General features: G+C 37.3%; 1 protein-coding gene across 10 annotated transcripts in view; it reads right to left on the bottom strand.

Annotated features, from left to right (window-relative positions):
* The window catches only part of MPDZ (multiple PDZ domain crumbs cell polarity complex component), a 186,153-nt gene that overhangs the window by 104,742 nt on the left and 54,439 nt on the right, over positions 1–26,972 (bottom strand). For 7 of the 10 annotated variants that reach the window (XM_055428220.2, XM_055428226.2, XM_055428227.2 and 4 more), the window contains exons 4-12: positions 25,040–25,249; positions 24,472–24,611; positions 23,405–23,618; positions 22,366–22,494; positions 20,213–20,422; positions 17,519–17,633; positions 17,070–17,158; positions 2,984–3,146; positions 1,820–1,918 (exon numbers count right to left, since the gene is read on the bottom strand). In XM_055428220.2, coding sequence (XP_055284195.2) covers positions 1,820–1,918; positions 2,984–3,146; positions 17,070–17,158; positions 17,519–17,633; positions 20,213–20,422; positions 22,366–22,494; positions 23,405–23,618; positions 24,472–24,611; positions 25,040–25,249 — 1,369 coding nt within the window. The remainder of the gene's footprint in view (positions 1–1,819; positions 1,919–2,983; positions 3,147–17,069; positions 17,159–17,518; positions 17,634–20,212; positions 20,423–22,365; positions 22,495–23,404; positions 23,619–24,471; positions 24,612–25,039; positions 25,250–26,972) is intronic. The other 3 variants (XM_088837899.1, XM_055428225.2, XM_055428223.2) reach the window with 2 other exon arrangements.

The following is a 26,972-nucleotide window of genomic DNA, read 5'->3' as shown; positions in this document are numbered from 1 at the left end:
AATAAAGAAAGTAGGGAATCTGTAAGCTAATAATGAAAGATTTGTATTCATTCAACCAGTCTACAATCACAAAAACCCTCCATGTTCCCCGTTTCCCAAATGCCCCAAGATGAGATTCCAGGCATATTTAAAAAACCCTAAAGTCCAAACTTCTGATGTTACTGAGAAGTCAAATAACTTGCTCAGGCTCACACAATGAGTCAAATTTCTGTGGATGAGGCTCAACAATATTTGATCCCTTTTCTGAGGACCAGCACTTGAGTAGATGCATTAGAATCATTTAGATGGTTTTTCCTTTATTTTAAAAAGATTGTGGGACTCCTGATCCCAAGTCTGGACCCTCTCATTCTCAATGCACATCACCAAAGTAAAACAGACGGTTGAGCCTTTAAGACCATCCACTACACTCACTCCATCTACTATCTCAAGTTTCATGCTTTGAACATTTTTTATCCTTTTCCAGAAACTGTAGTGCTGGAGAAAACTCTTGAGAGTACCTTGGACAGCAACCAGTCAATCCTAAAGGAAATTAACCCTGAATATCCATTGGAAGGGCTAATGCTGAAGCTCCAATACTTTCGCCACCTGATGCAAACAGCCAACTCACTGGAAAAGACCCTGGTGCTGGGAAAGATTGGGGGCAGGACAATAAAGAGGTGACAGAGGATGAGATGGTTGGATGGCATCATCAACTCAATGGATATGAGTTTGAGCAAACTACAAGAGATAGTGAAGGACAGGGAAACCTGGCGTGCTACAGTCTATGAGGTCACAAAGAGTCAGGGGGTCACAAAGAGTCAGACACGACAGAGCGACTGAACAACAAAGTACTTGCTATATTCACTTTATCCTAAATAATTCCTACACTTACTAGTGTAAAAATCACAGACTGTGATTAACACCTGAGAATCCTATATATCTCACTCTTGGGATATCACTGTGAACACAAATATTCACTTAAAACAAAAAAGCTAAATCACAATTTTCAGCAAGAAAAATATTTAACAATGAAGGAGCAAATGTTTTAACGAACTGCAGTGCTTCAATATAACTATTTAGTGAAGGGCAGAATTCTCATAAAGACATCTCTCTTGGGCTTTGTTCAGTGGATTTAACTCGTCAAACATCTAAAGCAATATGACAGGTCAAGGAAGCATGGACCACCCAGCCTAGAAAGACAGCAGCAACATGCTTACATAATTATGTGTAACAATGCTGCCTTAAAATTTCTTTAAGCAGTGTGATGAATTCTAGAAGTACAGAGACAGAAATCTCAGAAAGGCTTAATAACTTCTCTGTATAACTCCTTTCAAAATTTAAAATTAAAAAAAAAAAAATTGGAGGAAAAAGCCCCCAAAATAGGCATACTTTCATTTAAGAGTTTAAGCTTTAAAGATTCATTTTTTATGTTTCAGAGAAGGCAATGGCACCCCACTTCAGTACTCTTGCCTGGAAAATCCCATGGACGGAGGAGCCTGGTATTTTTTAAATGCTTTAACACTTCACTGTTGCCTGTTCAATAAGAGACATATTGGTTCTATCTTAAGAAATAAGGGGACTGAAATAAAAGCATGTATGTAACAGAATGATTTCTAAAGGTTCTGGTTTTAAAAAAATGAAGAAAAGAAGAAGACAGACTCAGCAAGAAAATCTGCCAGTTATAAATAAACAATTTTAATCAACTAGAACAATTAATCACATCTATAAACAAGAACTTAACACTCTTTTTTGAAAGCTATTTTTCTAATAATTTATAATATATCCATAGAGGTTGAAACACATTTATAAAAGTCATTTCTCTAAAAAAAGTAATAAATACCGTAATAACCTGGTTCCACATGTTTACCTTCTTCTTCAATTGGTAATATGCTAGTGTTTCTCCTCAGAGATAAAGAATCTTCATCTTCTTCATAATTATCTTAAAGATAAAAAAATTTTAGCACTAAGGCCTGTAATATAATCAAGCAACTCGACTTTTGCAATCTCCACTTTATTTGAACACCTAGATGAGAGCTAACTTTTTGGATATTAAGTTTTCAACAATCACAGGTACTTACAGGAAAGTTCTGCTAATGGAACAAAGAAGTGATAAAATTCCCCTGAGATTTGCCTCCCTGTTTCCAAGTCTGCAATTAGTAGTGTGTGGAATAAATGGTCAACAGTTTGAGAAATGAAACACATTTTCAAACCAACAGCCTGACTTCTACAAATAAATGCTTACATCATGGAGCTACGTGCGAACTTCGGTAATTTTCAGAGATGTTCATGTACAAACACTTATGAATGACATTTCTAAATGCAGAAATAAGGGTCTCATGGTCTACCAACTGAGCTAGTCAAGCCTAAACACTGACTTAAAGCTGATTCCTTCAAGAGAAGGCTGGGCAATTTAGAAACATTACAGGGCTCACATATATAATCTAGGCAGAACAAACTTCCCCCTAAAGAGAAAATGTATCAATGGCATCCAAAAGTAAGGCAACAACAGAAAGGGAAATGACTGCACATAATTCCAAACGAGAAGTGGTGACTGAGAAAACAGGACAGAAATCTGCTTTATTCAGAAGTTGTTTCTACAGTTAATGGGCAAATCTCTGGTTGCAGTTAATCCCCATTGTATCTTAAAGTGGCTGTATACGTGTATACTCATTGCTTTTCTTTTTTATGTAAAGTCTACTACACTTAAGGCCTCAGTGGATAATGTTTTCCATATCCTGTAGGTTTTAAAACTTTGTATTTTTGTTATCTTTCTGTAATGATGTTGTTTTTAAATGCTATGTACTCAGTGAGTGATATAAACACATTGTAAATTTCAGTTTTCTAATAAAAAATTTTGAAAAAATAAAATCCTTTTTTACTTGGTTCATTATGAATAGTTACAACTAACCTGTTCTTTAAATAATTTCAGAATTAGAAAAAAACTGATGAGTCTAACCGAAAGTTCGGCCTCACGTGCCCTCCCCTTTGCTCGCATCTGCGTTACCAGGAGGCAGGGCTGCGTCCTTGGTGGCGGCCTCCCGTGCTGCCAGCTCAGCGCCCCGCTCAGCTCCTCTTCTCAGCAGGGTCAGGTGCACAGTCTGCCCCGTGTGTCGCAGCACCTCCACTGCCTGTTGATTGGTAAAACCCTGAAGGTTTGTGCCATCCACCTGTGGGTAGAACAAGACATGGTAAAAATAAAAGGATGCCAACCCATGAAACACACGCTTACTGCTGGTCAGTGAGAACAGAATTGGGAATGGGTACTCCCCTAGTTAGGGAATGGGCTGACACCTGTTTGGGGACCAGCACTAGCTCCAATGCACTGGAATCAAGCAGGAGTGCTTTATTTGTTTCAATACAAATGATGGAGTCTCACTTCTAGAAATTATAAGCCAGCGGGTCTTAGGGTGAGGCCCAGGATTCTCTATCTCTAAAATATTCTTCTGTTTTTCTCAAGAGATCCGAAAACACAGTCAAGCTTGGAAACCAATACTAGGTAGGACACAGAGGTATAGAAGATTATGAAGAAAGTGGTCACTGAGAGTGCTGACAAATTCCAAAGAGAGATGACACAACTACCTTCCTTTTTTATATCTTTGCCTCTTCAAAAAATATTCTCCCTTTTTCCTGTTCACAAATGACAAAACATTTGAGGGTGCCCCAGTGATCTTTGCAAACTACAGATTTGATCCTATCACCCCACCCTGCCTTACATAGAACAATCCTTAAGATGTGCTCCAAATTCTCAGTGTGGTTTAGAATGGCCTGAGTCAACCCCACCTTGCATCACTGACCTCATCCTGCAGCATCTTGTCTATTTCTCTGCCCTCCAGCTCCAGAGGATCATTTCCCTTTCTGTGACTTGCAGCACTCCTTTCAGTCATGAGGTCTTTGCAAATTCAGTTCCTTCAGTCTAGACTCTCTAGACAGTCCTCTCCAGCCCACACTGCTTCTAATCCATTCACTTAGAAAAAGCCCATAACTGCTTAGCTCAATAGTTATTTCCACAATTAAATTATTGATGCCCATGACTATAGTTAAAGCCCCCTTTACCAATTCTCCTTCATAGCACTTATCAGAAATTTAATTTTATGTTTTCCAGCATTATTTGGTCTATGACTGCATCTTCCAAGAGGACAGGTTCTGTGTGTTAGCAAAGCAAAATGCTGGGAATTTCCTGGCGGTCCAGTGGTTAGGACTCTTGTGTTCTCACTGCTGATGGCCCAGGTTCAGGCATCTCTGATCGGGGAACACAACCCACAAGCCATGCGGCCACACACACACACACACACAAACACAACAAAACCAGTGCTGTTTTCACAGTAGATATTCACAAATGGGAAACTGGCTCATATGGCAAAGATTTACCTGTGAAGTAAATTATATTTCTGAATAAATAAATGCAGGTTATAACAGCTTAATTTTTAAAATACATAAAATTTTAAAAGGAAAAATTCGGAAAGTTGAAAATGTAGTACAATACAGTTAATGCTGAAATTCAAAGTCACTGATACACCTTTTGAATTGTGAAATAGCCATAAAATGGCTAGATAAGTATCATGCTTTTCTGAGCACAGTGCTGACCATAGTAGGCATTCAAATATTTACTAAATGAATGAGAACTACAATAAGACCTGTTATCAGTGGTCTCCAAGATGAAGTACCTTTACTGCAGAGGTTTCTGGAAGAATGTAATCAAGTTCATAATAAAATATATTTTTAAATCTCATTTTGTTTTATATACACACATATAAATTCATATATTAACTTTGTATATATAATAAATATATAAAACATGATGCCTAATACATCATATAGCATACATAAATACAGGTAGAAAAAAGGAAGGAGAAAGGAATAGGTTATAGATCTATTGATCGCTTGATAGATTGACATAGTTTGTTGTTTTTTTTTTAACCAATGAGGATATTCAATAAAAAATCTAGAGACCTCTGATTGAAATGATCAATCTGATACTCTGCAAGTTAAGTTTTGTTATGATACTTTTGTACTAAATGGCGATTTTAATATAGGTGTCTAACTCCTCTTTCCTCCCACTTCTATCTTATTGATTCCCTTTTAGAAAGACTAATTAAAATGTAACAACAGAGAAAACACTAAAACAAAACTGGAAACCATGGAAGAAGACAAGTCCTTATACCAGTAACTTGGAGGAACTACTATGAGGAATGGTCTGAATATGACCAGATTGAAGGCAGGGCAGCTGTATCTCCACATGTGAGGGAATATCTTGTTTGGTCTGTCAGATGAAACATCAGTAAAATCCAAACACTGTCTTTCATTAAAAGGAGGCAGTCAGAAGGTACATCTGGACTCCAACTGGTGATTCCAAAAACCAGTTGGAATTGAAAATAATTAAAAAATTGAAAAGAAAAAAAAAAAAAACCAATCAAGCGCCAGGCATCACACCAAGCTGGGAGCATACACCACACAGAATCATATACATGCAATGAAATCACACTATGCACACACATGCATCCACATACAACCCCAACCAACTCCACAACACGCACAGAAAATAATCTGTCCGTACAGACACACAATGTTCTTCATCCTGTTTTCCTGGTTTCCTCTATATTCTATTAATCTACAAGTGAAACTGACTTGTAAATTTAAACTTTCTCCATCCTTTTGCCTTGCAGTTTCTGAACTATTTGTATAAAAATCCATCTCATCCCCCTTTTGCACAAGCAGAATTCTCACCGAGAACTCTGAGGAAAAAAAGGTCACAGGAATAGAATACCACAGTCTGAAAGAAAATGTGTGCCCTGAAGCGTGAATACAAATATCTTCCAATGAGACTGTCACTGCAGGGAACAGAAAGATATTTTCTGAAGCTTCTCTTCAAAGAGATTCATTTTTCATTGTATTTATGGAAGTGGGGAGAATACATACAAGGAAGAAACAAGTATCTACCAAAAAGGAAAAAAGAAAACTATTACAATGAAGGCATCAACAGCATTTTACATACTGTACAAAGTCATGGAATGGAAGACAGGAATATGCAGAATATGCAATTTTCCTGTGTTTTCAGAGGATTAGAATAGGTAGATAAAAATGATCAGGGAAATAAGACTAAAGACATATTAAGGCTGAACTAGAAAATCAATATAATTATAAAAAATTACACAGAAGGGAATAACTGAGGAAAAATAATCAAAGAAATTATGAAGAGATAAAGAAATCTGCTTCTATAAATCAGAGGTATATGAAAAACTAGAAACAAAACTAACACCCAGACAAATCTTGATTAAATTATTGGATTTCAAAAATCAAAAGAAAAAAAGGCTATTAGCTTCTAGGAAACAGAGTGAGCAGATAACTTGTGAAAGAAATTATGAACCCCAAATTTTATACTCAGTGTAACATATATGAAAATGGAAATTATGGTTGAGATGCTATGATGTTATCCTATAGTATCATAAGATAGCATCTGATAGCATTAATTATATCATGAGATGCTATAATTATATCTTATACCAAAGGGTGTTATGAGAAGACCATAAAGCAGAAATTGAAGCAGTCTGGAATTAGAATCTGTACACTTTAGGGCATAAAAAGCTGGGCTGTTAGAGATTAACAAAGACTTAAGAGGAGGTTGCTTTGCTTTTTTAGTGCTATAAATCCCCACGTAGATCTTCAACCTATGACCATAAGTCAGAAGAGCTGTGCCACGCGTTTTAAGGAAGGATGCAGTAAGTACCTTGTGTTTAGCTCTATCAGGAGGTTAAGGACAAGGCTCTTTAACTGCTCTGAGAGTGAAACAAGAGAAAACTGTTATTATGTTGAGAACTGTTTGACAGCCTGACTCTGTCACGGCACAGATCAGAGGGGACCACACACACACACATGCATACACACACTCACACACACGAGAAAGCCAGGCTGGAGCCACCTTGAAACCTACCCAAGAGTACCCATAGGGAATGATGGTGCCCAAAAACAAGAATTTATGGAGCAGAATGTTGAGAAACTGTAGCCAAAGGGAAGAAGAGTCAGTCAGATGAAAAATCCACCATCTGTCATGGAACACCCGGTCAAATATCTCTAGTAGGGTCTCCCAGGAACCCAAGAAGGAACCCTAAGTGACTGTCGCATTTAAGCATGAGCCAGGCTCAGAGTAAAAAACCATGTTACAAAAGTGCCAGTCAGGGATGAAGTGCCTTGCTGTCTTTTACTCTCTTCCTTCACACTGGTAAGGGTCAGCAGGCACAAGAAGGGGAGGGAGGAAAAGAAAAGCTTGGTATGGAAGACAAGACTAGGAGTACACCATCTCTACTAGTTCATGGTAGGCTTCTGCTAGGCCAGGGTGGGGGCTGAGATCAGAATATCATTTAGGATGGGAAATCTTTAATTACTAAATTGGAGCTGTATTTGGTGATCCTGATTGGTCATAGGATATTTTACTCTCTGAGAATAATAATTTGACCAAGATTTCTTTCAGGGGAAAAGGAAGACCTTTTCCTATAGAAGATAAAAGAGACATCTAAAGACAAATTTTAAAAGGCTGTTTAAGACTATCCCCCCAAGTCTTCTTTACGCGGTCTATGTTACTGCCAGCCAAAGTGTCCAAGTGTGCAAAGGCAACATAAGAAGTTCCCAGAGAGAAAAGCTTCTGAAAGTCTACCAACACATTCTCTTCCTGTGAAATTTACTCAAAAAGCACTCGAGCAATTAATCAGATTTAAAACTCCAAGTGAGAAAAATGTGGCATACAATGTTTAGTGCTGACCAATAAGTAAAATTCAAATCTAAATAATACTATTACAGCAAACTTAAATGTTTTAAGTCTTGGTCCACAAAAGATATACAAAATGGTATGTAACACAGTTGTTTAAAATAGCAAACCACTATAAACAATATACCTCTCCATGAATAAGAGGTGCTTAAGTATATCATGATAGATCCATATGTTCTGATATAACTATACGTACCAGGTATATTTCTAAATTAAATAAATAATTAAAAGGTATAAACTAATACAATCCTAAGTACAGACACATGGAAATTTTCTGAAATGTTAAATCATAAAGTATTAAGAGTGGTTTCTATTAGAAGAGCTTTTTAAGCCATGTTCAAATTTAATGTTCTTTAGACCTCAAAGACAAAAATTAATCTAAAAGAAATAAACATGTGATTTATTCTCAGGGTAGCAATAGAGAAAAATCTCACAAAAATCTCAACTTTGAGGTGCCATAAAAATTCGTAAAATGCACATAACTTAGGCTGCAAGTTTTCATGTGCAATAGATTTTTACAGTTCAATTCTTTAAATATGTGGTTTAAGAAAAATCAAATGTATATGATATTGTCTACTAAATAGCAAAAAAGTTCATTATGTAAAGAAAAAACATGTTTCCTTTTTTCCCCCCAAAACCTGATGACCTGAATTTAAAAATATATTCCTTATTCAAATCTCACAGATGGTAGGTACTAGCACAGAAGAAATTGCTATAATGGAATAATTAAGACTTTAATCCTAAACTTTGGTTCAAAATTTCTCAGTATCTTCATCTGTAATGTGAGAATAATGGTACCTACTTTTCCAAAATTACAGTGCATGGTGCTTTGTACTGAAAAGTTACTCAGAAACTTTTATTAATATTTGATCTAATAGCAGATTTCAAGAGGTACTATTATTAATAAAATGAAGAAGTGATTAGTAAACATAAACACCCCAAGCATTATGGAAGCACTTTCTGGTCAACATAATCACACACATCATACACATGGTACAAGGCACTGAAATCCGAATGAGGGCTCAGGCCAGCTCTGGTCCCTCATTATCACAATAAGAGACCCAACTGTCGCAGAGACAAAAGTGCTGTAGAACGAGGTACAGTAACAGTGAACTGTCTGGGTGCCATCTTGAGGAGATGGCAGTGCAGTGTAGATATTGCTATGAATAATTATAGGGGAGAAATCCTAGTTAGAACAAATGGAAAAGCCAGCTCCTCAGTACACTCAATCTAGCTGGCCAAGCCCTCCTCCAACACGGCCTATAATTATACACATATACAAAAAGGGAAATTGAGATTATTAACAAAGTCACAGAATAGCAAAGGCAACATCTGATACCTTTCCATAGTTTCTTTTCATGATACATTTTCTGTATAACATTTTTTAAAATCAGATACATAATTCTATACTGCTTTTATCAAAGATATCTGTATACCAATCTAAAAAAATGAATGTATGACTTTATCTAATAACAAGTTTGGTCGACTTTACAAAATAGAGTCCCCTTATTAAATTAATTCTTTTGTAGTAAAGAAAAAGTCTCATTTGCTCTATTCCCTGCCCCTGTAATACCTGCACTGAAACCCTAGGGGTTAAGAGAGCATAATTCATACAACAGGAATCTTATAACAAAAGACTTTAATTTTTAAAATAATACATCCTTAATAGGAAATAATTTCTTAATCCTCTCATCACTTCAATAATTAAAAAATAAAAACATTATAGTTCAAAATAGCTGCTGCCAAGACAAAATTGAAAAAAATAAAATGAAAGATAGCACTCGTGAAAAACAACCCGTGTGAAGAACTTTCCTACCCATCTCTCAAAAGACAACAAAATGATGGCATCTGACACAAAATTAACGTATGATCAAAGCACTGCATGATAGTTCTTAAAAATCAAGGTGCTTCTAATTTTGAAGTAAGAGAATGTTGCTAAAATATAAAAAAATCATAATACTGATGAGAGCAAAGACAGTGACTTGACTGAAAGCAAGAAAATACTTCAGAAAAAAAGGTGCTTCCACTTTTGAATCAACAATATCCTTCAGCACTGATCTTGCCCAAGCAAAATTATATGAGGTTCCAGTTATAAATCAATGCAAATAATTACAAATTTGAAGGGAAGCTTTTGTAAGACTTACATGTATAATCATTTCAGACCCTCAATAAATATCTGCTTAATTAATTAAACCATACTTATGTACCAAGTATACTATGTATTTTAAATAAATAACTCATTTTGTTTTCTTAAAAATCATACAAGGGAAGTTTCTTTATCTCAATATTGTAGGTAAAGGAATCCTGCTTCTCACTAAATGGCTAAATATAGAGGTATATGATCCAGCAATTATACTCCCAAGTATACACTCAGGAGAAATGAAAACATATATCCACACAAAATCTATACATGAATGTTTATAGTGGCATTGTCCATAATAGTCAAAAAGTAGAAACAACTCAAATGTCCATCAACTGATGAATGGATAAATAAAACATGGTGTGTTAATACAATAGAATATTATTCATCTAAGAAAAGAAACTCAGAACTGATGATGCTACACATGGATGGACCTTGTTCAAACCTACTTGAAAACATTATGCTAAGCAAAAGAACGCGAGAGACGCCGGCCCCGGCGGCGCAGACGCGACGCGAGAGACGCCGGCCCGGGCGCAACGAGCCACGCAAAGAGGTGCGGCCGTGAGGAGCTACCCCACGCCTGAGGCCAGGGCCGGCGGCCGAGAGGAGCTACCCCACGTCCAACAGGCGGTGGCTGCGCGGGCGCAGGAGGGCCGAGAGGAGCTACTCCGCGTTCAAGGTCAGGAGGGGGGGCCTTGAGGAGATACCCCTCGTCCAAGGTAAGGTACAGCAGCTGCACTTTGCTGGAGCGGCTGTGAAGAGATTTTCCACGACCAAGGTAAGAGAAACCGAAATAAGACGGTAGGTATTGCTAGGGGGCACCAGAGGGCAGACAAACTGAAATCATAATCACAGGAAACTAGCTGATCTAATCACATGGACCACAGCCGACTGTGGTCCTCTGGAGAAGGGAATGGCAAACCACTTCAGTATACTTGCCTTGAGAACCCCATGAACAGTAACAAAGGGCAAAATGATAGGATACTGAATGAGGAATTCCCCAGGTCGGTAGGTGCCCAGTATGCTACTGGAGCTCAGTGGAGAAATAACTATAGAAGGAATAAAGGGATGGAGCAAAAGCAAAACCAATACCCAGTTGTGGATGTGACCAATGATAGAAACAAGGTCCGGTGCTGTAAAGAGCAATATTGCATAGGAACCTGGAATGTTAGGTCCATGAACCAAGGCAAATTGGAAGTGGTCAAACAGGAGATGGCAAGAGTGAATGTCGACATTCTAGGAATCAGTGAACTAAAATGGACTGGAATGGGTGAATTTAACTCGGATGACCATTATATCTACTACTGTGGGCAGGAATCCCTTAGAAGAAATGGAGTAGCCATCATGGTAAACAAAAGAGTCCGAAATGCAGTACTTGGATGCAATCTTAAAAATGACAGGATGATTTCTGTTCGTTTCCAAGGCAAACCATTCAATATTACAGTAATCCAGGCCTATGCCCCAACCAGTAATGCTGAAAAAGCCGAAGTTAATCGGTTCTATGAAGACCTACAAGACCTTTTAGAACTAACACCCAAAAAAGATGTCCTTTTCATTATAGGGGACTGGAATGCAAAAGTAGGAAGTCAAGAAACACCTGGAGTAACAGGCAAATTTGGCCTTGGAGCACGGAATGAAGCAGGGCAAAGGCTAATAGAGTTTTGTCAAGAGAATGCACTGGTCATAGCAAACACCCTCTTCCAACAACACAAGAGAAGACTCTACACATGGACATCACCAGATGGTCAACACCGAAATCAGATTGATTATATTCTTTGCAACCAAAGATGGAGAAGCTGTATACAGTTAGCGAAAACAAGACCAGGAGCTGACTGTGGCTCAGATCATGAACTCCTTATTGCGAAGTTCAGACTTAAATTGAAGAAAGTAGGGAAAACCACTAGACCATTCAGATATGACCTCAATCAAATCCCTTATGATTATGCAGTGGAAGTGAGAAATAGATTTAAGGGACTAGATCTGATTGATAGAGTGCCTGATGAACTCTGGACGGAGGTTCGTGACATTGTACAGGAGACAGGGACCAAGACCATCCCCATGGAAAAGAAATGCAAAAGAGCTAAATGGCTGTCTGAGGAGGCCTTACAAATAGCTGTAAAAAGAAGAGAGGCGAAAAGCAAAGGAGAAAAGGAAAGATATAAGCATCTGAATGCAGAGTTCCAAAGAATAGCAAGGAGAGATAAGAAAGCCTTCCTCAGTGATCAATGCAAAGAAATAGAGGAAAACAACAGAATAGGAAAAACAAGAGACCTCTTCAAGAAAATTAGAGATTCCAAGGGAACTATTCATGCAAAGATGGGCTCGATAAAGGACAGAAATGGTATGGACCTAACAGAAGCAGAAGATATTAAGAAGAGGTGGCAGGAATACACAGAAGAACTGTACAAAAAAGATCTTCACGACCAAGATAGTCACGATAATGTGATCACTGACCTAGAGCCAGACATCTTGGAATGTGAAGTCAAGTGGGCCTTAGAAAGCATCACTACGAACAAAGCTAGTGGTGGTGATGGAATTCCAGTTGAGCTATTTCAAGTCTTGAAAGATGATGCTGTGAAAGTGCTGCACTCAATATGCCAGCAGATTTGGAAAACTCAGCAGTGGCCACAGGACTGGAAGAGGTCAGTCTTCATTCCAATCCCAAAGAAAGGCAATGCCAAAGAATGCTCAAACTACCGCACAATTGCACTCATCTCACACGCTAGTAAAGTCATGCTCAAAATTCTCCAAGCCAGGCTTCAGCAGTATGTAAACCGTGAACTCCCAGATGTTCAAGCAGGTTTTAGAAAAGGCAGAGGCACCAGAGATCAAATTGCCAACATCCACTGGATCATGGAGAAAGCAAGAGAGTTTCAGAAAAACATCTATTTCTGCTTCATTGACTATGCCAAAGCCTTTGACTGTGTGGATCACAATAAACTGTGGAACATTCTGAAAGAGATGGGAATCCCAGACCACCTGACCTGCCTCTTGAGAAACCTGTATGCAGGTCAGGAAGCAACAGTTAGAACCGGTCATGGAACAACAGACTGGTTCCAAATAGGAAAAGGAGTGCGTCAAGGTTGTATATTGTCACCTTGCTTATTTAACTTATATGCAGAGTACATCATGAGGAACGCTGGGCTGGAAGAAGCACAAGCTGGAATCAAGATTGCTGGGAGAAATATCAATAACCTCAGATATGCAGATGACACTACCCTTATGGCAGAAAGTGAAGAGGAACTCAAAAGCCTCTTGATGAAAGTGAAAGAGGAGAGTGAAAAGGTTGGCTTGAAGCTCAACATTCAGAAAACAAAGATCATGGCATCTGGTCCCATCACTTCATGGGAAATAGATGGAAAAACAGTGGAAACAGTGTCAGACTTTGTTTTTTTGGGCTCCAAAATCACTGCAGATGCTGATTGCAGCCATGAAATTAAAAGACGCTTGCTCCTTGGAAGGAAAGTTATGACCAACCTTGATAGTATATTAAAAAGCAGAGACATTACTTTGCCGACCAAGGTCCGTCTAGTCAAGGCAATGGTTTTTCCTGTGGTCATGTATGGATGTGAGAGTTGGACTGTGAAGAAGGCTGATCGCCGAAGAATCGATGCTTTTGAACTGTGGTGTTGGAGAAGACTCTTGAGAGTCCCTTATACTGCAAGGAGATCCAACCAGTCCATTCTAAAGGAGATCAATCCTGGATGTTCATTGGAGGGACTTATGCTAAAGCTGAAACTCCAATACTTTGGCCACCTCATGAGACGAGTTGACTCACTGGAAAAGACTCTGATGCTGGGAAAGGTTGGGGGCGGGAGGAGAAGGGGACGACGGAGAATGAGATGGCTGGATGGCATCACCGACTCTGTGGACATGAGTTTGAGTGTACTCCGGGAGTTGGTGATGGACAGGGAGGCCTGGCGTGCTGTGATTCATGGGGTCGCGGAGAGTCGGACACGACTGAGCGACTGAACTGAACTGAAGCAAAAGAAGCACACCACAAAGCACCACTTATTGAATGATTCTATTCACATGAAGTGCCCAGAATAGGCTAAAAAGACAGAAAGTAGGTTGGTAGTTGTTCAGGGCAGGGAGGATCTAACAACTAGGGATCTAACTAACTCCTAATGGGACAGGATTTCTTTTAAAGGTAATGAAACTGTTCAAAAATTCATTGTGATCATGAAGGCACAACATAAACATACTAAGTTTCTGAATCATATACTTTAAATGAGTAAATTGTATGTTCTCCTGAGTTTTAGCTCAAGAATGTTGATTTTTAAGAAAGCATTCTATTGGATTAAAATATATAGCCTGGGGGGCCAATTAGGTATGTATTCAAGTTTTAATTCTTTATCAGATATAGATTTAGAGTATGTTTATATTATATTCACTCTCTACTCTCTTTCCTCCAAAATAAAAAAAAAAAAAAGTAGCTAATTTTCACTGTATGTTAAAACAGAGATACAACAGGAAAGCTCTTTTACAGAATATGGTCAGCTTACCTGACATGCACAACTTGATCTTTAGAGCAGATTTCAAGAGGCGAACAGGTGTTGTTAGGAGTTTTACAGAACTAAGATGAAGCAAAGTCAGAGAGTTGCAATGTAGAAGCAAAGGGCACATACAGATAAAGGACATCTCTATCTTTTAGTAGTCACCAGAGATCAAATTGCCAACATCTGCTGGATCATGGAGAAAGCAAGAGAGTTCCAGAAAACCATCTATTTCTGCTTCATTGACTATGCCAAAGCCTTTGACTGTGTGGATCACAATAAACTGTGGAAAATTCTGAAAGAGATGGGAATCCCAGACCACCTGACCTGCCTCTTGAGAAACCTGTATGTAGGTCAGGAAGCAACCATTAGAACAGGACATGGAACTAAAGACTGGTTCCAAATAGGAAAAGGAGTACGTCAAGGCTGTACAGAAAAACATAAAATTTACCACCCTACCCATCTTTATGTGTATAGTTCAGTTCAGTTCAGTCCAGTTCAGTCACTCAGTCGTGTCCGACTCTCCGCGACCCCATGAATCACAGCACACCAGGCCTCCCTGTCCATCACCAACTCCCGGAGTTCACTCAAACTCATGTCCACAGAGTCGGTGATGCCATCCAACCATCTCATTCTCGGTCGTCCCCTTCTCCTCCCGCCCCCAATCCTTCCCAGCATCAGAGTCTTTTCCAGTGAGTCAACTCGTCGCATGAGGTGGCCAAAGTATTGCAGTTTCAGCTTTAGCATCAGTGCTTCCAATGAACACCCAGGATCGATCTAGAGCTAAGTATATTCAGGTTGTCACATGTTTCTGGAACATTTTCATCTTGCAAACTGAAACTTTAATAAACAGATTGAACAACAGCTCCCCGTCTCCTCCTCCACCCCGCCCCTCACAATAACTGTTCTACTTTCTGTTTCCATAAGCATGACTACTTCTGATACTGCACACAAGTGGAAGCACAGTATTTGTCTTTTGGGGCCTGGCTTATTTCACTCAGCATAATGCTCTCAAGGTTTATCCACGTTGTAGGATGGAACAGAAATTTCTTCTTTATAAGACTAAATAATATTCTACTGTATGTATATAACACATTTTTATCCATTTATCTGCAGATGGAACTCTGGGTCACTTACTCACCTTAGCTTTTGTGAATAATGCTGCAGTGAACAAGACTCCTCTATCCTAAAATTCTATTTTCTTACTATTATTAAGATCTCAAGGGGAAAATTGAGATTTCATTAAAGTATAAACAAATGCATATTAAGATAAATCAGTTCAGTTCAGTTCAGTCACTCAGTCGTGTCCGACTCTCCGCGACCCCATGAATCACAGCACACCAGGCCTCCCTGTCCATCACCAACTCCCGGAGTTCACTCAAACTCACGGCCACAGAGTCGGTGATGCCATCCAGCCATCTCATTCTCCGTCGTCCCCTTCTCCTCCCGCCCCCAACCTTTCCCAGCATCAGAGTCTTTTCCAGTGAGTCAACTCGCCGCATGAGGTGGCCAAAGTATTGCAGTTTCAGCTTCAGCATCAGTCCCTCCAATGAACATCCAGGATTGATCTCCTTTAGAATGGACTGGTTGCATCTCCTTGCAGTATAAGGGACTCTCAAGAGTCTTCTCCAACACCACAGTTCAAAAGCATCGATTCTTCGGCGATCAGCTTTCTTCACAGTCCAACTCTCACATCCATACATGACCACGGGAAAAACCATTGCCTTGACTAGACGGACCTTGGTTGGCAAAGTAATGTCTCTGCTTCTTAATATACTATCAAGGTTGGTCATAACTTTCCTTCCAAGGAGCAAGCGTCTTTTAATTTCATGGCTGCAATCAGCATCTGCATTCCCCAAATCTACTACAGAGAATATTAATGTATGTTTGGGGGAAGAAAGAACTCATGATTACAAAAGTTTAGGAACCTCTGAAATAGAAGAGTTAAACAAGATTCTTTATTGGAAAACTTCCCAGTTTTTTATTTTTCAGTGTGTACTGTGAATCCCTAAGAAACTGTACCTGAGGAAGCTTTTCCTAAACTTATTTAACCAGAAAGCCCTTGATGCAGGGTTTCTTGGATTCACGTTCTGAAAAGTAGTTAGGGTAGGTCAGTTCACAACTGAACACAGAACTGAAAACTGGATTGTTTTTACACTACCTTGAACAGCTATACGGTCAAACATACTTAATGTTACTAGGAAAACAATGCTGCCTTGATCTAACTTAGAGGGTCTGGCTTTATTTCTTTTATCCTTTATACTCTTACAGTTAAAGGAGTCTTGGTCATGGTGCCAACAAAAATACTGTCATTCTGCTGATATTAAAAAATGCACACAACTCAAATTCAGGTTCAAATACACTAAAAGTTATAATGTATGGTCTTTATCTTCAAAGTATCTGCAGCTAAAATATAAGAAAGATTATTAATGTACCAAACTCATTAAAAACAGAAATCAGATCTATCAGAAGCTATTCAAGAAAGAGTCCCACTTTCAGAAATGACATCAATAAACCTTCTATCTAATGCTCTGATTTCCACCTAATAATATAATAAGTAATACTGATGACACCCCAAATCACAAAAGTAAGGTTAAATTAGTACAGAGCTACCTATAGCTCTCAAAAAGGTGTAAACCAGGAGAATGCATCTCTCAACCATGAAAATTAAGCTGTCATTAAATGTGTTACTTACTGCTATAATTTGGTCTCCAATTTGGATTCTTCCATCATGTTCCACAGCACTGCTCTTTGTAATGCTCTTAACAAAGATCCCTGAAGGTTCTAAGATTAGAAACAAGTTTGTTTTGTTTTACTATTTACAAAGTACACTCAAAGAATACCCATCCTCCACTCTCCTAAAAATAAAGTCCTAATTCTGAGTAGTTGTAAACCAACAAACCACACACACAAAAAATCACTAGTAGAAACTCAGCTACAGAGAAAGACAATGGTTTTGTTTATGTGAAATAAAATATCACAGGCACCTACACTACTCCAAAGGAAGATTTCCATTAGTTTATCATGAAAATATATCATCAGACACATGAAAATATATTATGTTGATTCAGTATTTCATAAGACAAAGACATTAGAGGTAACTGCCAAGATAAAAGAAATATAATATTAATGTTTAAAAACTACCTAATTTTTTATCTCCAATATATCCAGCAATGGTAATTCCTAATCCTTGGACATTTTTAGTGAGTTCTACGTCAAATGTCTCACTTTCTTCACTTTTCTGAGTTGAAGCATCAACCTGAAATACAATTTGTAAAAAAATACATGTAAATAAACACACAAACAAAACAAGCTTTTTCAAGCCACACTCTTCATTTAGAAAAGGTATGATGGAATTAGTTCTTATAGAACTCTGCTAAGGAATTATAGTCAGGGATTACTCCTTCAATCTTGACAACCTGGCCTCAGCATCACATTTTTACTCTAAAGCAATGTCAGGAGTAAATCTGAACATCCTCTTCAGAGAAATATATTATTGGTTTTTTGTGAAAATCATAAAAAAATTAGTTTCTTATTAACAGAGTCTATTTTCAGAAGTGGCTCTCCTTCGTTTTTGAAGAAGTTAGAGGATATAATAGAGCTGAAATAAGTCAGGCTTTTAATCCACATTAACAAGCTCAAATCTAGCTTTGTCATTGACTTTATCTATGCATCAGCTGTCTATCAGGAATAAGAAAAAGTCCAGCTAACATTCATTGAGCAGGTTCTATATAACAGACATTTGATATATCTCAATTAATTTACTCCTTAGAAGAAGCCTGTGAAGCAAGTACAATTACTGTCAGTTTTTATCCAGGGAAACTGAGGAACATAAACTTTTCCAAGGACTCACAGTGAACCATCTAATAGAGGAAGAATTCAAATGCAGAGGTGCTGGTTGCAGTGCCCCTGCTCTTAAAAGATGCACAGTATGCAAACCCTCTTAGAATGTAAGGGCCACACTGCCTGCTTAAGACATGCCATTATTTCTGTCTTTACTTGGAAGCTGATTCTAACATCATGAAGGTGAACCTGTCCTCCAGATAAAATATTAATAAGACTGATGGTTATTTTGAAAGCCAGTGAAAGGTACCAAATATTAATTAAAACCATCCTTGTATTTGCTTTATAAATTCAAACTTCAATATGAAAAGCTTTTTAGAAGGAAAGCTTGCCTTTCCATTCTGATTTCCTTCACCCTGGAATGATATTTGAAAGCAGCATTGTCTAACATGTAGACTTGTTATTATATACTGGACTAAAGGGCAAGGCTCCCTGAATAAAGCATGAATGGACTAGTGCAGTAAGTCATCGATAAGCTGCTGGTATTATATACTGGTGTGGTGTCAGCAGATTCCAGAAAGTACCCTAGGAAGATCACAAAAGAAAGAAGGCTATGGTTTGAATAGATAGGCATAATGGGGCTAGCCAGCAATGCTTTCTGATTTTCTTTAAGCATACTCTATATCTCACTGATAGTCACCTAAATGAGATATAATTTTATAGTAAAGTTTGATTTTTCATTGCACATAATTATCTATGCAAACTTAGCAAAAGTTTAAAGTTTAGATAATTACAAGAAAATGAGAGGATGAAATCTGCTTCAATTGTAACAAATGTGTTTTCTATTTTTAATAAGACTTATGCAAGTGCTATTTTAGAGGGTGGCAATTTGACTATCGAATGGTTTTAAAAGGGGCACAAGCTTCAGAAATGATGATACGCACAGAATAGATATTTTTCTAAGCTTTCAATTACATCAAGTGGTTTTCGGTATTGCATTCATTTATATATTGCTGAATAAAATGTTTTGTTTACCACAAAAGAATGCCACTTAAATACTTTCATAAACAGGCTTTCTTTACTTTTTTCTCCCTGCAAAAAATAGCAACCAAACAAAAACAACAGAATCATGGAAATTTCAAGTGTTCTAATAAAGTTTTAAAGGGCTTGTAGAGGAGGTTAGAATAATAAAAAAGGAATTTGTAGCAACTATTTAGAAAAAAACTCTAACAGAAAAAAAAAAAAAAACCCTGCTTTTAGATCTACAAGCAAGGAATGCAGAACTAGAATTTGCTAGAAAATATATAGAAAGTGAGTATAATTCTTTTCTTAAATATTCAAGAAACTGCTGGATAAAATCATGTTGTTGATATTTAATCTATAATACTGCGTGACTTTAACTATTTGAGATAACATTACATTATGATAATTGTGAAACATTCTAGCTTTTTGCAGATCAAGTTAAGAACAAAAATGGAATGCTCTGTCTATGAATAAAGCTTTTGTTACAACCCTGAAAGCATAACTTGTGTCTAAAAAACTTATATAACTAGGTCAAGAATAGTGACTTCTCATTACAAATCTTATAACAATTATATGACATACCTTAAAACAATAATATTGAAATGTTTCAGTAAGTTTTATTCATCCACCTTGCCCTCCAAAAGACACTAAGAAGTAAGCTGTTGAAAGGGAATGATTAGAACTTATAACCCACCTTACAGAAGACCTTCTAAATAAGAAAAATACAGAATAAAACATTTTAGGTATTAGTAGCATATAATTCATTTAAATTTATTCATACTTCAAAACATTTATCCTCATAAAAGTGCTGCTTAGAGAAAAATGCAAAATGTTAATCAATCTATCTTTCATTTGTGAGACAGTATTCCTATTCAATAAACTATTATTAGTGCTGAAACATTCTACATTTGAATTTTGTTTCATTCTTTAGCACTAATACACTAACATTAATAAATCTAGTTTCTAAATGAATATCACTGTCATCCAAGTGCTATAGTTTATGACCTTTCCATTAACTTTTTATGTCCTTACCCGCATTTCTGGCGTAGAAGCTGGGGATGAGGAAAGGGTGATGCCTAAAGAGGTAGGTGCTGCTGGTTCTTCAATGGCACCTCTTGCAATCATCAACTTCACTCTATTTCCACACTGTCTGAGGACTTGGGCTACCTGCTCACTGCTCATTCCTGCTAGATCTGTATCACCAATCTTTAGAATATGGTCTCCACTGCATAATCGCCCATGCTGAATAAAAAGGAATTGGTTAGTCAGCTTGTTGTTATTATTACTAACTTCATCAGAGAAACTCTAAATGAGAGAATGGGAATAATAACAAAAAAGAGCCATACTGTGAATTCTTGGTACATTAAACATGTGTTATAGTGTTAACTCTCTTTCGAAGCATCCTAACATCATTCAATGTGCTATAAGTAACCAAAATTCATAAATATTATTTAAATCAATAATTGATATGAGCTTTTCAATTTTATTTCTACACACTCGATGCAAGAAAGCACTAGCCTTTCTGTGAGTTTTTTGAGGAAAAATAAAAGAAAATGCCACTAGGTAAAGCTGAAACTCCAATACTTTGGCCACCTGATGTGAAGAACTGACTCATCTGAAAAGACAGTGATGCTGGGAAAGACTGAAAGTGGGAGAAGGGGACAACAGAGGCTGAGATGGTTGGATGGCATCATCGACTCAACAGACACAAGTCTGAGTAAACTCCGGGAGCTGGTGATGGACAGGGAGGCCTGGCGTGCTCCAGTCCATGGGGCCGCAAAGGGTCGGACACTACTGAGCAACTGAACTGAACTGAAAGATGAGGTATAACTCACTACACAAACATATATTACTCAAAATATAGTGTGCACCACAAAAAAATTTCTGAGTTAATATTACAACTTTCTGCCTTGCCACTTCAAAGATAAATATGCCTAAAGGATTCACTTGCAGATCTTTGCAAGATGTAAATTCAGATAGACCAGGGAAGTGAACAGTGATCTGGTAAGCCTCCATACAAGCACTGTCCACAGGAACATTCTTCAGTGATTAAAATGTTCTGCAATGTCCAATATGGCAGCTACAAGCAACATACTGCTCTAGAGTAGGGATCCCCAACTCCAGGTTGTGAACCGGTACCTCCTATCATATCAGCAGCAGCATTAGATTAGAAATAAAGTGCACAATAAATGTAATGCACTTGAGTCATCCTGAAAAAATCCCCATCACCCCAGTCTGTGGAAAAACTTTCCTCCACGAAATGGTCCCTGGTGTCAAAAAGGTTGGGGACTTGAAATATAGCTCATCTTATAGAAGAGCTGAGGTGGTAATATTATTTAATTTTAATAAATTCAAATTTGAACTTAAAAGCGATATGTGGCAAGTACCTACAGTATTAGTGCAACTCTGTACAGAAGGGAAAGCTTATTCATCACAAGTCTGTCAACTAGAGAGATTTCACTGGATACTGCTTGACACTGGCTAATATTTAAAAGTGAGAAATAACACATGCTATTGAGTTACTCTCAATACCTCTACTGATAAGGTTGCCCATAAATTTGCCTTTTATTTACCAATATGAACAATATTTGATGACCCTGACTTCCTAAGTAAGTTCAAATACACATGCAAAAGCAAATAGCTTCATACACAGAACATTATTATCAAGGCAAAGAAGACACCAGAACTTGTCAAATTAAAATATAAGTCACAATTAGTAATTTTCTCACATATATTCCAACAACTTTATATAACATAAATGGCAATGGCTTAATGAACTATTCTAAGTAATAAAAAATAGGCTGTACTCTTGTTTTTCCCCCTCAGTAATGAAATATTCTTTTTTCCACAATACTTTGTGACTATAAAATAGATAAATAGGCTTATAAAAATGACTTACAATCATAAATAAAGAGTATCTACCTCTAAAATGATCAAATCACAACCTGGGCTTTACTCTCTGGTTTGAAAGTCTTAAGATCACTGTCTGTAACTGCAAATGAAAATCAAGGTCTCTTCTGAAATGCCTTTCACCCCAAGTCAAAGAAAATCATTTTATAAACAAGCCCAGTAAAACAAAAGAATCTGACCTTATCTAAAGCCAAAGTCTCTTCTTTTTGACAGAAATATCCAAGATGAAGCTGTATTATTGGATAAAACATAAAATACCTGCTAGAATACCTTACCTGATCAGCTACACCTCCAGGCAGAATGGTCTTCACAATCACACCAGTTGCTTTTCCTCCTACAATGCCAAAGCCCAGACCAGAACCATCATTGACCAATTCAATAGTTTCCACATGCTGCCAGTGAACCTGAAAACAAAGCCCTCATGTGAATTTGAAAACTAAAATTGTATTGTAGTTGAGATTTCTGTGAATATTATTTTGTGATTAGTATTAAATGAGTGCAACATAATAATGAGTTTTAACAGGGTCCCTTTTATTTAGTACAATTCTCTTTCAACAGGTTGTTACTACTGTTGATATAACCATTCTTGAAATTATCAATACATCATTTTAGTGGTGCTATTTAACCAGGTAAAGATACAGATTGGCAAGATCCTTTGAAGAGTTTAAAAAAAGATGATCAAAGAAAAAGAGAATAAAAAATGTTAGCTGTTAAAAATTTCTTCTACATAAATCTTGCTGCATGAGATTTCAAGTTAAGTGAGAAAGTGTTAATCACTCAGTCATGTCCAACTCTTTGCGACCCTATGGATTATAGCCTGCCAGGCTCCTCTGTCCATGGAATTTCCCAGGCAGAAACACTGGATTGGGAAGCCATTCCCTTCTCCAGTGTATCTTCCCGACCCAGGGATTGAACCTAAGTCTCCTGCACTGCAGGGGGATTCTTTACTGTCTGAGCCACCTGGGAAGCCCCCAAATTAAATGACCTCTTAAAGTTACTATAGCTAACTCTAACAACTTAAAAAGTAAAATCAAGATTTTATTTGTTTGCAGATAGCCTATTTTTTAAGGGACTTTTTCTTTTTCTAGGAATGAATTCAAGTTACTAAGCTACTTAAAAAAAGATAAAAGTTTTTTGGAAGCCAGAAACTTAATCATAATTGCATAAAATATATTCTATGCTCAGAAGGGAAAAAAGAACAAAAATGCAAAAACCCAAGAAATACAAAGAACCTATAGGAATTGCAAACCTGTGCAAAACCTTAAAGAATTAGAAAAATATGTTCTGTTCCCCTTGAAAATCTTATGTACTCACCGGGTTAGAATGAGCTGAAACTGTGCTCGCCGCAGATGGAGAACGGGAAACTATGGGGCTGATCAGCTGAGGCAATGACCCTCTGGCAATAACCAGCTGGACAGTATCTTTGGCTTTCTGCAGGATGCTGATGGCCTGCTGATGTGTAATTGTCTGATCAAGTGCCTGTCCATTAATAGCAAGGATTTGGTCAGTTTCCTTCAATCTTCCATCTCTAACAATGAAAAGGGGGATAAAAGACAACTGATAGATCTCAAGAAAAGGACTGCTTCTTTGGCATGCATTTTCAGGTTATTTTTAATTCTATTTTCTAATGTCCACACTAAGTAAGTTTTTTCTTACAACTGTACTCCTAAAATATTTTTTCTCTATTTCTTTAATTTTGTTCTATGTGAGATGCTGTTCACAAAACCTACCATGATAATCACTCTATGATGTATGTCCAATCATGATGCTATACACCTTAAACTTAGATAGTGCTATATGTCAATTATATCTCAATAAAAATGGAAGGGCAAAATATATATGCTTTGGCACCAGCTGACCTAACCCTAGTCAACCACTCCCAGTTAACAGCCATCTTCTTTTTAGCTATTCATTCAACCTATACGTTGTATTTTAGTACTGCTATTATCTTCTACAAATGAATGCAAAGAAGGATATGTTTACTTTTTGCTTTGAGCATATTAATAAAATACAGCTCTTACTTGTTGTTTTGAGTATGTTAATAAAATATAGCTCATATTATCACAGACCACTTGAATGCTTTTCTATAATTTTTAAATCTAATCAAAAAGAGCCTGTTTATAAACAATGGGAGTAATGTCCTAGTCAAATGTTTATTTCCTTTCTAAAAAGTGATTAAGTCATGACTATGTTTAAAAGTTACTCTGCTTTCAAAGGACTTTCTTGTTATTGTAGCAATGTTAATGATTTCTAAAAAACTGGTTAATAACATTTTATATTGTTTTTTTTCTAGGCATTTTTGTTTCTTGAAATTCTCCTAGGGTGAGCCCTAACTTCTGAATGTAGTATCAAAAACAGAGAAGTCACAGTGACAGTCTCACCTGTGGGCCACACTGCCCTCCTGGATCTCCTGCACAAATATGCCCAGCTCTCCCCGGTTTTCACTCCTCAGTCCCACCACACTGAACCCAAGGCCTCCACATGGAGGTTTGAGGAGCTCAAAAACTTCTATCTGGCGACCCTGTCCAGAAAAAGAAGCAAGGAATATAATTACATGCCAGCCACTGCAGTCATAGTCCTATTAGTGGCATTGATCTGTTTAAAATTTTTTTTAATTTTTTCTAAGATAACCTTCATTTAGAAAAATCCCTGAAGCACTTAAACTTACACGAAATCTACATCTTTTTCATTCTAATTTTTTCAATGTTAAAAATGTCTTCATAAATAAGAATATATATTATAGTATAATATATATTTAAGATATACTTTATTGTCCAGTAAAATGTAATAAAATTTATAAAATATAAAACAAAATATATTGTTGCTATATTTTCTATTATAATAATATATTTAAAGTATATATTTAACATATGTAATATAAATATGCAAGTACTCTTCAAATTATCCAGGACACGTTCTGTCATAACTAACAGGAGCAAACGCTCTTACCCGGGCCATATTTTTGATCAGTTGATCAAATTCATCACAAGCAGGCTTCCCATTGATATGTGCAGTACCCAATCCTGTAAGAACTTCCAGATTTCCATTATTTGGGGATGATAAAAATGATTCATTTTGTAGAGTAGGAATTACACCTGGGCTGAGATGCGGAATGTGACCATACTCGACATTTGACATTGTTGAAGTTGCAATGTTTACCTAAAAGTAATATGGAGATTATTAACAATTTTAGTTTCCATAAGCTACTTCATAGAAATCATCCCAAGAGGGATAATAATGAAGTACATATGAAATTTCAAAATGTCCATACAGTTTTATTCAGCAACTTTATTTCAAGAAGAAAAATTAGAAAAACACAGAAGATGTACATGCAAGGATGCTCAATGAAGCACTGTTTTTACGTGGAAAAAGTTTTAAACACTAATTATGGGGAAAAAAAACTGGCATTCAATTTCAAGGTACTCATTTAAACACACACAAAAACACATAATCTATACATACATTCTTAAGTGAAAAAGCCTAGTTAATGAACAATAAGCGAGGTATAGTTCAATGTACACTCAAAAAATTATTAAACACCTGGAACAATATATACTAAATAACCAATACAGCAATAGTTGTCTTTAAGATATGGAAATCCAGGGAGACATAGTTGTCCCCAAGATATGGCAATCCAGGGAGACATTTACTTACTATATAACTTGAATTTTCATAACAACTTATGCAGTCAAGAATTTGGTCTTTCCCAAAGAGAGGCCTGATCTTTGTCTCCAGTTCACAGGAAGTAATTTCTAAACCCTTGGAATGTTTCCAGATGACGAAAGTGTCTCTGTTGTTCACAGTGGGCCCCAAGGCCACATGATATCCACTCAAACGCTGAAACTAAGTCATCTCATATGGGCAATCAATCATACCTATGAACTGATGTTCCAATAAATACTGTGTACACCAAGCTCATGTGAGCTTCCTGGGCTGGCAATACTCCATGTGAACTGTCACACACCAATTTGGGAAAAGAATACTTCCTGAGGACAACAGAAGCATCACATCAGGAATGCTCCCAGACTCGGTGCTATGCATCTCGTTCTTATGCTAATTATTTACCTGCATCCTTTCCCTATAACAGACCATAATCATGAGTCTAACAGCTTTTAGTAAGTTCAATAAGTCCTTCTAATGAATTATTAAACGTGAGGGTGGTTTGGGTAACCTCCTCAACATACATGGTTGGTATCAGAAGTGAGAGTGGTCCTGTGTGGACTCTTCCTACCAACTCTATTTGGAGCTTAACTTATTGCTGTTTACGTCACAAGCTTGGGCAGAGCTACCAATCTGAAGAACAGTACCCTTAAACTTCACAGTATGGCGAGTTCCAGGTACAACATTAGTAAACAACAACAAAAAAGATCATTCCATTTTGGAAAAATATTCTAGTTGCTTGCATGTGCCTATTATACAGAGCTAAATAATCTAATAATAATAATACAGACAACATACTAAAAAGCAGAAAATTATTTTGCCAACAAAAGTCCGTCTAGTCAAGGCTATGGTTTTTCCAGTGGTCATGTATGGATGTTAGAGTTGGACTGTAAGGAAAGCTGAGCACTGAAGAATTGATGCTTTTGAAGTGTGGTGTTGGAGAAGACTCTTGAGAGTCCCTTGGACTGCAAGGAGGTCCAAACCAGTCCATTCTAAAGGAGATCAGTCCTGGGTGTTCATTGGAAGAACTGATGTTGAAGCTGAAACTCCAATACTTTGGCCACCTCATGTGAAGAGCTCTCATTGGAAAAGACCCTGATGGTGGAAAAGATTTAGGGCAGGAGGAGAAGGGGACGACAAAGGATGAGATGGTTGGATGGCATCACCAACTTGACGGACATGGGTTTGGGTGGACTCCGGGAGTTGGTGATGGACAGGGAGG

Source organism: Moschus berezovskii, chromosome 7, assembly GCF_049115385.1.
Source record: "Moschus berezovskii isolate FMDL1 chromosome 7, NW_MosBer_1.0, whole genome shotgun sequence".
Taxonomy (NCBI): Eukaryota; Metazoa; Chordata; class Mammalia; order Artiodactyla; family Moschidae; genus Moschus; species Moschus berezovskii.
The sequence above is the reverse complement of the archived record's forward strand: the minus strand, read 5'-3'. Positions and strand labels throughout refer to the sequence as shown.